General features: G+C 43.0%; 1 protein-coding gene across 4 annotated transcripts in view; it reads right to left on the reverse strand.

The window, feature by feature from the left end:
* Positions 1-8,844: 8,844 nt before the first annotated feature.
* Positions 8,845-13,096, reverse strand: part of csnk1a1 (casein kinase 1, alpha 1) — a 29,682-nt gene continuing 25,430 nt past the window's right edge. For 2 of the 4 annotated variants that reach the window (XM_004566614.6, XM_004566616.6), the window contains 2 exons: positions 12,684-12,832; positions 8,845-9,579 (listed from right to left, as the gene is read on the reverse strand). In XM_004566614.6, the coding sequence (XP_004566671.1) occupies positions 9,572-9,579; positions 12,684-12,832 (157 nt within the window). In that variant the 3' untranslated portion in view covers positions 8,845-9,571. Of the gene's footprint in view, positions 9,580-12,678; positions 12,833-13,096 lie in introns of those variants that run through there. The other 2 variants (XM_004566615.4, XM_012923406.4) reach the window with 2 other exon arrangements.

Genomic DNA, 13,096 nt, shown 5'->3' on the forward strand with positions numbered 1-13,096 from the left:
TGATGTCTGCTGTGCTTCTTACTTCCTTAATGATGTCAACATTAGGTTTTCCAGTGTAGTACAATGAAACGTGTTTCCATATGAATGGGAAGAAAAGCAGTAACAGAAAATATAAACAAGTACAAGTACAGTGCCTCCAAACAAAGGAGTATATACTTGCATCACCTGCGTCCATAAGTAACTAACTGAACACATGACCACATCATGACAGACATGGTGATGAAGCTGAACGTGATCAAACATTAGGCTGCAGCAGGAAGCACCACAGATGCGACCTGGTCCAAACCAGCTGGAGCTGCGGGAGTCACATCCACACAAACGGTGACACGTTGTTCCCCTCGTGGTGGAGCCGCCACACAGCTCAGTGTCGAGCCACGTTTCTTCACCACGAGCCGTATGGGGCTACATGTTACTGCTATCCAGGGGTGCTACCAGAGGGGTGGGCGACAGGAGCCCCCCGTGAACTTCTGTGTGTGTACGTTTCTTTTTTTTCTTTTCTGTAATAAACAGAACAGCTCATAGACACAGCGCAGCCTGCCGCACAGTGAGATGTATGAGAACCTGCAAAAACATGATTATTAATGTGAGCCTGCAGTTATTACAGAACAGTAAGATTAACGTTTGTTCCACATTACACAGATTAAATAAAATATACAGAGATTAGGTCAGATATGCTCCAGAGGATGATCCATGCTCAGTACTTGTTGTGTCCAGCACGTAGCAGCAGGTGGTTTAAACCGTGTGACTGCTGAAGCGCGCTTTCTATCTTTGTTTTGGTTTTATTTGTGGGGAAAAACACAGGTACACAGTGGAAGCACAGATGTCCCAGTTTTACAGTGGAACTGGGAAGCAGCTCACGTTTGTGGATCTGTGCGAATTTGTCCCCAAACCCCACGTGGGCGCGCGGCGTGACCTGTGCGTATCAGGCGATTCGTCCATGCGTGTTTACGGCGAATGTTCCTGCGGTTTCAGACGTTTGTGTGCACAGAAAGCTCCCTATGATTCCTGAGCTTAATAAACTGCGAGTCTTTGTTCAGGTTTGGATGTGTGCGTTTGTAAAATCGTTTTATATGTTTGTTAATTTATCTCAATCATGTAAACAAAGTTCATTCAGCAAAGAAAAGAAATGGTTTAGAAAATGAAGCTAATACATTTCAATATAGCTTCAACTGCTCTGCTTCAGTTCAGTGGGAGGAAGTACACACAGATTTAATCCCAGCCCTTTGCCATGTGGGTTTACTCCTGTGGATTATACACAGCTGCAATCCTGACACATATTTCTCTCCATAAAAATGTGCTGCACACAGTCTGCACACGTGCATCTGCTCAGCGGCCTTCTCAGCCACGCTGGTTACCCCGACGTCTGCAGAAGCACCGAGTAATGAAGCTTGAACTTTCAAAATGAGCAAAAGAAGTCAGCTGAGGCGGTACAATGACTTCACTGGGCAGGTCTAAGAATTATTATAGAATTATCATATTATTATTTCTTATAGCTGCATCTGTGATGTTGACACTGGCCTCGTCTCTTTGTCTTCTCTCCTTTTTATTTATTAAAACAACACTAGACAAAGCTGCTTGTGAAAAAGTCATCGCCTCCTAAACCTGATATCTCAGCAGCAAGAATATAAATCAGGCATTAAGTGTTTCACGTCTCTGTGGAGGAGTCGTGAGGTACTCGTGTTCACTGAGTTATGTCAAAGGACCTCAATCACCAGGACGCTCGCTGACACGTTTGAAACCGATGACTGAATATAATCCTTCAGGATTTCCTGGCACAGCAGGCTTCATGGTTCCATGGATTACAGCACCTCTCACTGTAATGCACTGAACGTGGAGGCTGAACGGTCATAGTTATCGCTGAGGTTCCCAAGTGTGTGCACAGGTCCTGGCTCCTGTTTACATTTTGTTTTCAGAAAATGTATTTTTAATTGTGCTTTGCACAGTTTTTTGCTCCTCGTTGTCTTTGCAAAGCAAACACGAAGAATCCACTAAATGCACTTTCATCTACGTGACCGCCACGGCCCAGAACATCAAAGGTTGTTCTGTTAGTGCTGGTGTGTCACAGTCTTAGCACACCGCTGTCATACACACACCTGGACATCCATCATCATATGTAGGACTGATTTCTTTTTGCACAACATCTCTAAAGTTAGAAATATCCTGTCTCAGAGTGACGCTGAAAAACTAGTTCATGCATTTATTACTTCCAGGCTGGACGACTGTAATTCATTATTATCAGGAAGTCCTAAAAACTCCCTGAAAAGCCTTCAGCTGATCCAAAGTGCTGCAGCAAGAGTCCTGACAGGGACTAGAAAGAGAGAGCAGATTTCTCCTGTACTGGTTTTGATTCACGGGCAACACGTGGTTAAAAACACACCTACCACGTCTCTACCAAGCACTGGTTCTCCTCAGGGGTGCTGATGCAAAGTTTAGTACAAATCACATCATGAAGTTCACAGACAACAGCGCAGATCTCACCTGGGACAGCAACGAGAGCAGGGAGGAGGTGGAGGAGGTGCAGATGGCTGCTTCTCCCAAAGCCTGCTTCTGTCAGACGCTTCTTCCTGTTAAAAGGGAATTTTTCCTTCAAGCCATAATTAACCTCAGTGTGTGAAGAGGACTCTCCATTTACATGCACAAACTGGAGTCTATTAGATAGATATGATACAAACCACTGCAGCGCAGTACCTGTAATACCTACAGCATGTTCTAATCGCTCTAATAGGATATTATGGTCGACAGTATCGAACGCTGCACTGAGGTCTAGCAGGACAAGCACAGAGATGAGTCCACTGTCAGAGGCCAGAAGAAGACTCGCTGGTTTGTTCCCTGCACCTTCAGGTCGGGGAGTGGGACCTCACCATCATTGCCGCTTATGCAGCACACGACAGTTTCAGGCCTCCTGCTGGGAGACTTCAGCGCTCATGTGGGCAACAACGGTGAGATGTGGAGGGGCGTGATTGGGTGGAACAGCCTGCCTGACCTGAACCCAAGCTGCACATGACTAACACTGTGTTCAAACACGAGTGTCTGTAAGTGCACATGGCAGCAGGATATGGAGGAGAAGAGCCATGTGCATCAAAGATGCTTGTGCTTCAGTAATGAACAGCACCATAAAATATGCATTAATAAATTCATTTTTACATTATTTTATTCATTTAAACATTACTGAAGTAATTAATTTAATTTAAAATAAAAACACCATTTATATACATCAATACTTCAAAATGAATTATTACAGTAAGCACACATGGATGATGACACCATGTTCACCTAACCCCAGCCTCTAACACGCTGCATGTTCAGTATACTGCAGTGAGTTTAACCATTTCCTGCACCTACAGTTCCTGCATGTGTGCGATACAGATACTGAAGTTTAGTTAATAACAAAATAAAATAAATCCAAAGCTGAAAATGATTCAGTTTATGAATTTTCTCTGTTCTGTCTGTGCTCATAAACCCAACAACAACAACAACGGTTTCCCTGCATGTTGCATTGTGTTGTACATGTACAGATCAACACATCTGTGCACACGGCTGAATATGAACACGTTACTTGTTTAATTGCTCGTTCAGCAGACATCAAAGAACTTCCTCAACCAGCTATACTGGTATCTTTTTTCCAGTTTATGAATTCCAGTATGAAGTGGCAGTAGGTCTGGAGGTGGAGCAGGTCATCCACTGATCAGAAGGTCGGTGGTTCGATCCCAGTCTGTGTCCTTGGGCCAGATACTGAGCCAAGTTTCTCTCCGACCATCAGAGTCTGTGTGTGAGTGTTAGCTGGTGCTTGGATGAATGTTGTGCTACGAAGCTGATTATTAGAGACTGAAGAAATAATTAATGGCAGGACTTTGAGCAGTTTTGTAGGAATGGGGTCTAAAAGACACGTTGATGGTTTGGAGGAAGTAATTATTGAAGTTAACTCAGAAAGATCGACTGGAGAAAAAGAGTCTGACTTAACATCAGTGGTGCTAAGAGCAGCTGTAGATAATATTTCTCCTGTTCTGGCTTCCTGTTAAATCCAGAATTCAAAATCCTGCTCCTCACATACAAGGTCTTAAATAATCAGGCCCCATCTTATCTTAATGACCTTGTAGTACCATATCACCCTATTAGAGCACTTCGCTCTCGCTCTGCAGGCCTACTTGTTGTTCCTAGAGTATTTAAAAGTAGAATGGGAGGCAGAGCCTTCAGTTTTCAGGCCCCTCTTCTGTGGAACCAGCTTCCAGTTTGGATTCAGGAGACAGACACTATCTCTACTTTCAAGATCAGGCTTCAAACTTTCCTTTTTTCTAAAGCATATAGTTAGGGCTGGACCAGGTGACCCTGAATCCTCCCTTAGTTATGCTGCAATAGACGTAGGCTGCTGGGGATTCCCATGATGCACTGGGTGTTTCTTCTTCACTCACTATGTATTAACAGACCTCTCTGCATTGAATCATATCTGTTATTAACCTCTGTCTCTCTGTATCCTGTCTTCCTTTTCTCACCCCAACCAATCACAGCAGATGGCCCCGCCCCTCCCTGAGCCTGGTTCTGCCGGAGGTTTCTTCCTGTTAAAATGGAGTTTTTCCTTCCCACTGTCGCCAAAGTGCTGCTCATAGGGGGTCATATGATTGTTGGGTTTTTCTCTGTATCTATGAAGCGCCTTGAGGTGACTTATGTTGTGATTTGGCGCTATATAAATAAAATTGAATTGAATTGAATAATATTACATCTGTGGGATGATTATTGGTCATTTTTCTCTAATGGTTCAAATGTTATTCATGAAGTCGTTACTAGTTAAGGTTAGAGGGATGGTTGGCCCGACAGAGCTCTGACTGTCAGCCTGGCTACAGAGCTGAAGAGAAACCTGGGGTTGTTCTGATTGTCACAGGAGCTGCAGGAGCTGCAGGATCCACAGTCCAACCTAACGAGGATGTGAAATTATTAACAAGATCATTCAGAAGCTAAGCTGAGAAATTTGCCTCAAAAGTGATTCGAGTGCGTACGATACGATCCACAAGTTTCTACAGTGATTTGGCTTTTAAGGAATTACATCCGCACGCACACGAACTTTGAGCAGACAGTTTTTGACAAACCTCTACATTCAAACCTGAATAAATGGTGATTATTTACACACAATTGATTAAGTTCAGCTTCACGACTCGGCTGCTTTTCTCTTTTATAAATATGTGTGTGAGTGTGCACAGATGTGACATCCCTCTTGCTCTCTTGCAAAGCCTTAAACGTGTGTCCATGAATCACACGTGCCCACGTGGGCCTAGTCAGGTACCCTGAAGCCACATAAGTTCCAGAAGCAACGACCAGTGGGGAGTGGCAGGGAAGGAGATCCTCTCCGCTCTTTATAACAATGTCCCAGAGTAACCAAAGCTCAATGAGCCCCAGATCCAGGCTCACCCACAGACACAGAACCTGCACAAAGACACATGTCCACCCCCTGAAGTGTGGATGGATTGGTGCATCCCAAACCCAGCCTCAGACAGGGTGGAAGATCTGCCTGCTCCCCTGCCCTACTTGTCTGTGTGAAAAGTGGTCTGTTGGATGCATGTATAGGTGCACTGAATACACAAATGACAATGGACAACATTAATGACCACAAGTAGATGAACCCTACTGGTTTTTGGTGATGACATAACCTTTTCTCTAGCACCACCATCAGGTCAAAGTTTCAATTTTAGGTTCAGTGCATCTTCAAAATCCTTCCTCCATATTTTTCTAATTCGGGGTGCACATCCACCACATCCACCCTTCAGAAGGAATCCTGCTGAATTTCCTGATCCTAGACCAGGGGTGTCAAACTCAAATACACAGCGGGCCAAAATTCAAAACTGGAACAAAGTCGCGGGCTAACGTTAATATTTATTGAAATATATTTATTGCTCCAGATGTAAGAATGAATCTTTTCTTATGGACTCAAAAACGTTTTGCTGAAAAACTGAATATGGAACAAGCAAAGCTTAATACTAGACAATATATACATTAGCTGTATAATACCAGTAGGCCAGCTCTGATAGTCATTTGGTATGGCTTCGCGGGCCAAATGTAATTAGTCTGCGGGCCAAATTTGGCCCGCAGGCCAGAGTTTGACACCTATGTCCTAGACCCTCTGCTGCAGCGCCGCAGCATCGCTTTCACTCACCTCTCCTCTTTAAAAAAATATGGGCAACGGCAGAGTTGAACAGTGCTTTTATTGTTGGTTTGCTTTTGTGTGTGTGTGTGTGTGTGTGGGGGGGGGGGGGGCATCAGTTAAGTAGTCAGGACATGAAGTTCTTGTCCAGCAGTCATGTTTGTCTGCACTGCAGCACACAGGATGTGCAGTGTGCATGCTTGCAGTGTGCAGGGGTCATGCTAGTCTTAGAATAATTTCTGGTGGGACAAACTTGGCTCCTGCCACGTTTCCTGCCTGTGGATTGTACCACTGATTCTCCAGTGTTACAATCCACAGGCAGGAGAGGTGGCAGGGCTGTTCGTCTTCGTCTGTCCCACACGATGGCCGCCCACCGCCGCATGAGAAATATCAGGTCTGACTGAGCAGGTGAGAGTATAGGTCGCACACTTCAATACTTGGATGTGAACGACTCGCAAGCCACACGGCAGAAGTATCAAAGTTCTCCTGGGAACGTTTCCCCCTTTCATGCGTCAGCTTGAAAGGACCAACATCGCACATGCAGGTGTAAAGGTTCACGGTCACAGACATGCTTTCCACAGCTAAAACAACCCCAGAGGAGCACCGATGTATGCAAAATGTGTTCAGCTCATTGGAAACGTATAAAAAGTTTATGCTCATGAAATATGAAGCCGAAAAAAGTTAAACTTTTTTTAAAATTTCTAATAAATTTTCGGATGCTAAAAATTGAACGGGGTGAACGTGACCCGAGGATTACAGGAGCGTTAGAGGTGAAACAGTGGCTGCCATCGATCAGCGATGGCTGATATTAGCTTACAATAGAAACACTCAAAGTCCTGTCTTTAAGCATTTTACACAATAATGTGTCTGACGTGTTTCTCCACATTGGATCTTCACTTCATGCCTTTTATATTTTGTCCTGTTGGGTTACAGATGAATAATTTGATTTAAAATCAAATGTAAAAGTAGAATTTAGCTTCATCCGATCATCACGAATAACTCTTCTTTCCTCCTGACACTTGTTCTTACTCCTCGGTCCACAGGAGTGCGATGGAGGCTGTTCCTTACCTGTTGCCATCACGAAGCATATCGATGATCTCTCTTCCTCTGCTCGTGCACACACGATGAACATACAGGAAACTTGGAAAAACAAAAACAGCCGAGGAACCACAAACTCCAACAGGCACATCAGACTGCTGCTGGGACGTCCACTCGTGTTTATACTTTGCCCATCGTACTGAGTTACCTGCTCTGCTCTCCAGGAATAACGGCTCATTGGAAACTAAGCTTGTTTGACTGTTGGGGGCTGATGGAGGTCGCCTGTAAAAAACACAACCTCTGTATAACGTATGGAGCATGCAAAGGATGGAGACACGTCGGTATTTATGGATCTGGTCTCCTGTCACCAGGATTCCACATATTTGGTGGCGATTGTGCAGACGTTCATGGTTTGTACTGCCGTGTTATGCAAACGGAAAAGTTGTGTTGTTATGTTTTGTTTCAGCTGGACCCCAAACAGAGACATCAAGTCGACCCAACAGCTGCAGTAGGATCTCACACACATCCAAACATTCAGTGGAAACTGCTTACACTAAATGATACAAATGTGCAAACTTGCACATCATTTGTGCTGGTTTTCCTGCAGGTTTTGAACAGTGTGCAACAGCTCACATTCAAATAACACAAACTACAGAGCACCGTGTGTTGTGCACACTGTTGCTTTGCCGTCAGGTTCGTGTCCAACATTCACATTAGTTTGATCTGTATTCAGGGTCCATCTCGGTGCGAGTGTTTCCGTCCTTAACTTGAACTATAATTCGTGCTCTGTGTCACAAGTTGCAGTTTAGGTCACTGTGTTTCTGTACAGGTCACATCCCAATCCCCAACAACAAGGCTGGTTGTTCCAGAGTCACATGCTAACAGTAGCAAGGTGAGGCACAGATGATCAATTTAGTTTGATGCAGTCAGGTTGGACTTAAATATTACTGTTAATAGATGAATAGTTTCTACATTAACAGCACGACAGGAAACATGCCTTTAAATACACCCAGTTTCAACCTTTGCAGGTCATCCAGTCTTTCTGATCTAAATCATTCTTAAGAACAAAAAATCAAAATCAAAAACAAAACCCAAAAGCGTCTCAACATTTATTCAGAAATAAGTGGTTTGGTCGAATGTTGGGTACGAGGCTACAGTGCTAATCGGTGTACAGTGTATAAGACTCAATGATGACGAGAAGCTTTTTCCACCGTTGGAAACAAAAAAGAAGAAAAAATAATCAAAGACAACCATATATTTTATAATCACTGAATCTTTATAATAAAGGACATCTCTGAGCAAGAAAAACTGTTTCCCAGTGTTCTTTATACACCTAACAAGCGACTGGTATACGTGTGATAACTTGGACTCAATCTTGAGACGGTGCTTTAAACAGTTTGGTCTCATGATGCAGCACACTGAACCTAAAGCCCGAAAAAAGGGACAAGGGAAAAAACAAAACAGTAAGTTAAAAATTCACGTTGGTATACTAAAGAACAGCAGAAGGGATTTTAATACCATGTGAATATCCCGAATATTCAGGTGAACATGATTTCTTTACGGTGCTGCCTGCTGGGGAAAACAAACACCAAGCAACAGACGCTCACATTCATGCCTGGCTGGTGCTTTCTACACAGTTTTCATGTGAAGGTGGCTGATAAGAACTTGTGCTGCTCTGAGTTATGTAATATTTTTATTGGCATTTATGGAGAAGATTTAACAACAGATGTATCATTCAGAGCTCTAGAGAGGGAGAGAGCCGGAGTATCATTCTACCATTGACTGCCATCCACTGCTTATTAACAGGCAAACTCCTAATCACCATAGGAAAACAAAACCAGAAGAAAAAAATCAACATTTGATTTTTTTTAGTAAATAACATCCAGGGGTGTGTCATTCAATTATATAAGAAACAAAAGGGAGAACAGGTTGTAGGCTTACATGTTTAACATTTGGTAAAAGGAGGGAGTGAAATAACTGAATGGGAAGAGAAGAGATGCTTTGAGATGTTTCTACTGGGAGAGGAAAAACAGAAGAATGGTCAGTTGATCTCAACTTCAGTTTCCAAAGAAACAAAGTCAACACTGAGGAGAACAGAGACAGAAGGATGGATGGGGGAGGGCATGTGTGTTGGGGAGGGGGGGGCTACAGCCTCCACATCCTAAAAAAACCAAAAGCCCAAAAAAAAAAAAAAAATCTTCCAGAGTGGAGGGTTTATTATATATACACATATATGAATATATAGATAACACAGCTGACAAAGGTGTGTGTAAATCTATATATTTCCATTACATAGACAGTTATGATGGAAGGAAAGACTTTCTTGTTTGTCGCTTATCCAGGAAGGGAGACTTATTAGTCCTGGTCACCAACACTTCAGGAGCTCTGCTCAGAGCAGACCCCTCAAAAACCTGGAGACAGACAGAAGCATCATTACCACAGTTGTTCAGGAGCACAGAGATGGACAAACTGAACACCCACACCAGCGAGGGAAGCATGTAGCGCAGTGAAAGCAAAAGGCCAGCAGCAAAGAACTACAACCAGCACACAGGTGTAGAACACAGGAGGTGTATCAGTGTCCTACAGCGCTAGTTCCCTACAAACGTCTTGTTGCATGCTCAGCCATCCAGGTGAGCAACTCTGAAAAGGCCCAGACGAACAGCATCGACCTTTTGGGATTCCCCAGGAAAGTCCATCACGCTACCTGCGGTTTCATTTCAAACTAGTTACTGAAACAACATCAATACTCTCAACTAGTGTGAGACTACACAGGTAACACGAGCATGTTTAACCATACAGCCCGCACTATACCAACATAACTACAAAACCCAGAAATTCTAACTACATGTAGCATTCCCATCATACATTTAATGTAGGATATTTAGCAGCACTTGGTGAGCTCACCGATGTGCACTACCAAAGTTTTAGAACACCCCAGTGTTTGCAGTTTTTATTGAAAATGACGCAGTTTAATGTCTCACTGTATGAAAGAAACTGGAGTTAAAAAAGAAATCATGGAATCAATTTATAGACTAAAGTTGGGCGATGTGTAAAAATATTCCAACCGACAATTGTCAGTCCAATAAAAGACGACAGGCGATACGGACGCAGGCACAGACTTTCTGATGGGCGGAGCGATGTAATCACGCACGGACTGACTTGTGCATTTAGAATTTAGACGTTTTGTTTGGAGGGAATATTTCACCTTCCTGTTTCAGTATTAACACAGATACTTGTTTATTTGAGATGCACCAAATCACACAAAAGACTTAACATCTGAGTTTGTTTCCTTTAATGATGGCTGGAAGAGACATTTTGAATTTTAACAGACTTTTTATTTAATCTTTGTATTTGTTGTTTGGTCGAGTGTCAGAGACACTGTAAACAGAGTGGAAAAGAGAAGCAGCATTGTGCTTTTTTATTTAAATGTTTTTCTGAACATTTTTCTTTCTGTCATGAGTTTGTAAATGGACGGGGTTCAAGTCTGGAGACTGTGCTGGACGCTCCGTGTTTCCAAGCTCACCATGGTTCTGACTAACTAGGTTCATGTAGGCATTAGTAGCACCAGCTCTCAAGGCTTGAACCTCCATTGATGCAGAGAAGCTTTAAATTGTTAACACATTTTGTGCTCCCTGAAAAAGGCCTTTTTGAATAATTCTGAAATGCAGTTTCTAGTCTTAGGCAACCTTACCTTCTTTTAAACCTCTGGCAGTTCACCACTGTCCTTTGCACCATTTCAAGTTCTTCACTGGACTTGAACGACTTGAATTGCAATAAATAACTGGAAAATTTGGGGTTGCTCTTTAAAAAACAACAACATATATATTTTATTTAGTGAAGAAAGGACAGGAAAGCGGGGGCAGAAAGGGCTGTGGGTCGGACTCGAACCCGGGCCGGCCGCTCTCAGCCGTATGGCACGTGGTCGCCCGCTGAGCTAAACCAGCGTCCTAAAACTGGGGTGCTCTAAAACTTGACGGTAGTGCACATGCACAACATGTGCGTGCCAATGTTACATCGAACCATGCTGTAAACTAAACTACTTTAAATGGTGACATATTGCATCTCACCTGAACCACAACATGTCACCCACAGACAGGTATGTCAGTACTCTATATGTTGGCGTACATGGACCACTTTGTTGCAACAAACTGCATGTGGCTGTTCAGCTCTGTGTGGAGTTTGCATGTTCTTCCTGTGCCTGCAGGAACATGGCACATGGCTGTGCAATAGCCTGATGACTCAGTCCAGGTCTTCTCTGTAGCACAAGCTAAACTAAAGTAGCATCACAAACAGCACTGCATGAGAGCAGCTGCCCTCTGGTGACTGCAACCAACTATGACATGTAGATTATGGTGTGCAAAACGTTGAGCACAAGATCAACAGACGAACACGCTGATCACTTGATATTAAATGCTGCGCGCCTTCTAGACTGGTCTTATTCTCAAAGCCATTTTTCACTACAGAGCAACAAAAGAACATGCTCGTGGTCATATGTGTGCTGCCACGAGGTCCTGCTACAGCAAGACTGTCACAGCCTCAAGTCTGGTGGGGCCAAAATGGGTTCTAATGCAAACTGGGCCACGTGATGCTGCTGTCACAATGATGCATTTGAGTGATCTGGGTTTAGAAGAAGTTAAAGACACATAATTTACAGTCAGTATTGGGCAGAATTTACAGCCTTATAATCAGTAAATAAATACATACAACTTTGAATGATGTCAAGCTCTGACATTCAAACAGTACACATGTGCACACACGTCTCTGTGTGTACATATGTGCACGTGTGTTCCCTTTGCATCTTTATGTAGATAGAGGCAGAGAAATCCCTGTTAAACAGGGCGCTGCAGCAAAAACATCTGATGCAGCCACTTTTGAAATTCCTGATATGTTGCTATTTGTTGATGTTATTCAATTTGTCAAATGTGTACAAAAATGTTTTTACACACAAACGCAGCAGCAGCCTACAGCTGCCATTGCCATACAGTGTAACCATCTCAATCATGTAACATGGAGCAGCAAGAGACACAACATGTTCAGCATTTTCATTTGGATAGGAAATGTTAGCGACTGCAGAAGAATCAAGAATGATAGTTGGTCAGTATTAAAACATTGCGACAGCAGAGAAAGCCTGTAGTCCAACCCCCAAAAAGGACAGAATAGCATGACAGCAAAGTTAGTAGTCAAATTCCCCAAGGACGTCTTTGCTTCCAATTAAATCTCTCTCTTTTCCAATATTATTATTATTATTATTATTATTATTATCATTAATATTATTGTGCCTCAGGCTTATAATGTGGCTTGACTTTATTTCAGCAACAATATCCTTTTTGCTGTACATTTCCAATTTGGTGCTTGTTTGTTCTCCAGGGGCACTGGGGCATGGAATAGGGAATTCTAATAATAAAACAAAACAATAAAACAAACAAACAAAATAAACCCAGTATCTAAAAGTCCTGAATATAATGCTGAGCTATTGGCGCCTGTAAAAAACGTCACTTGGCTGTTTGCTACTAACCTTTCATGTTAGGCTTGGGTTTGTCAGTTTGCTTGCCTGTGGGGGTTTGTGCCTGCTGGCCCTGGCCCCCGGAGGAGGCCCCCTGCTGAGCGGCTTTCTGTTTCAGCATGGTCCAGTCAAATGTGTAGTCATACTGGTGGTTCAGAGTCCTTAAAACACACACACAGAAATAATATACCAACGTTAACATTGAACAGTTTAAAATAATTTTGTAGGAAAGAAACAGTTTATTCAAACGCATACAAATCCGTCTGTACTAAAAGTTTGCAATTGCATACAAAAGATTAGCTAATGGATCAGCAATGGCAATGTAGTAAAAGCACGTGTTGGGGTTAACTACTGGAAACTGCATTTAGCTCTCAAAGCTGACGACCCCAAAACTGACAGCCATGTACAGAAAGTTGGACACGTGT

Source organism: Maylandia zebra, linkage group LG2 (assembly GCF_041146795.1).
Source record: "Maylandia zebra isolate NMK-2024a linkage group LG2, Mzebra_GT3a, whole genome shotgun sequence".
NCBI lineage: Eukaryota > Metazoa > Chordata > Actinopteri > Cichliformes > Cichlidae > Maylandia > Maylandia zebra.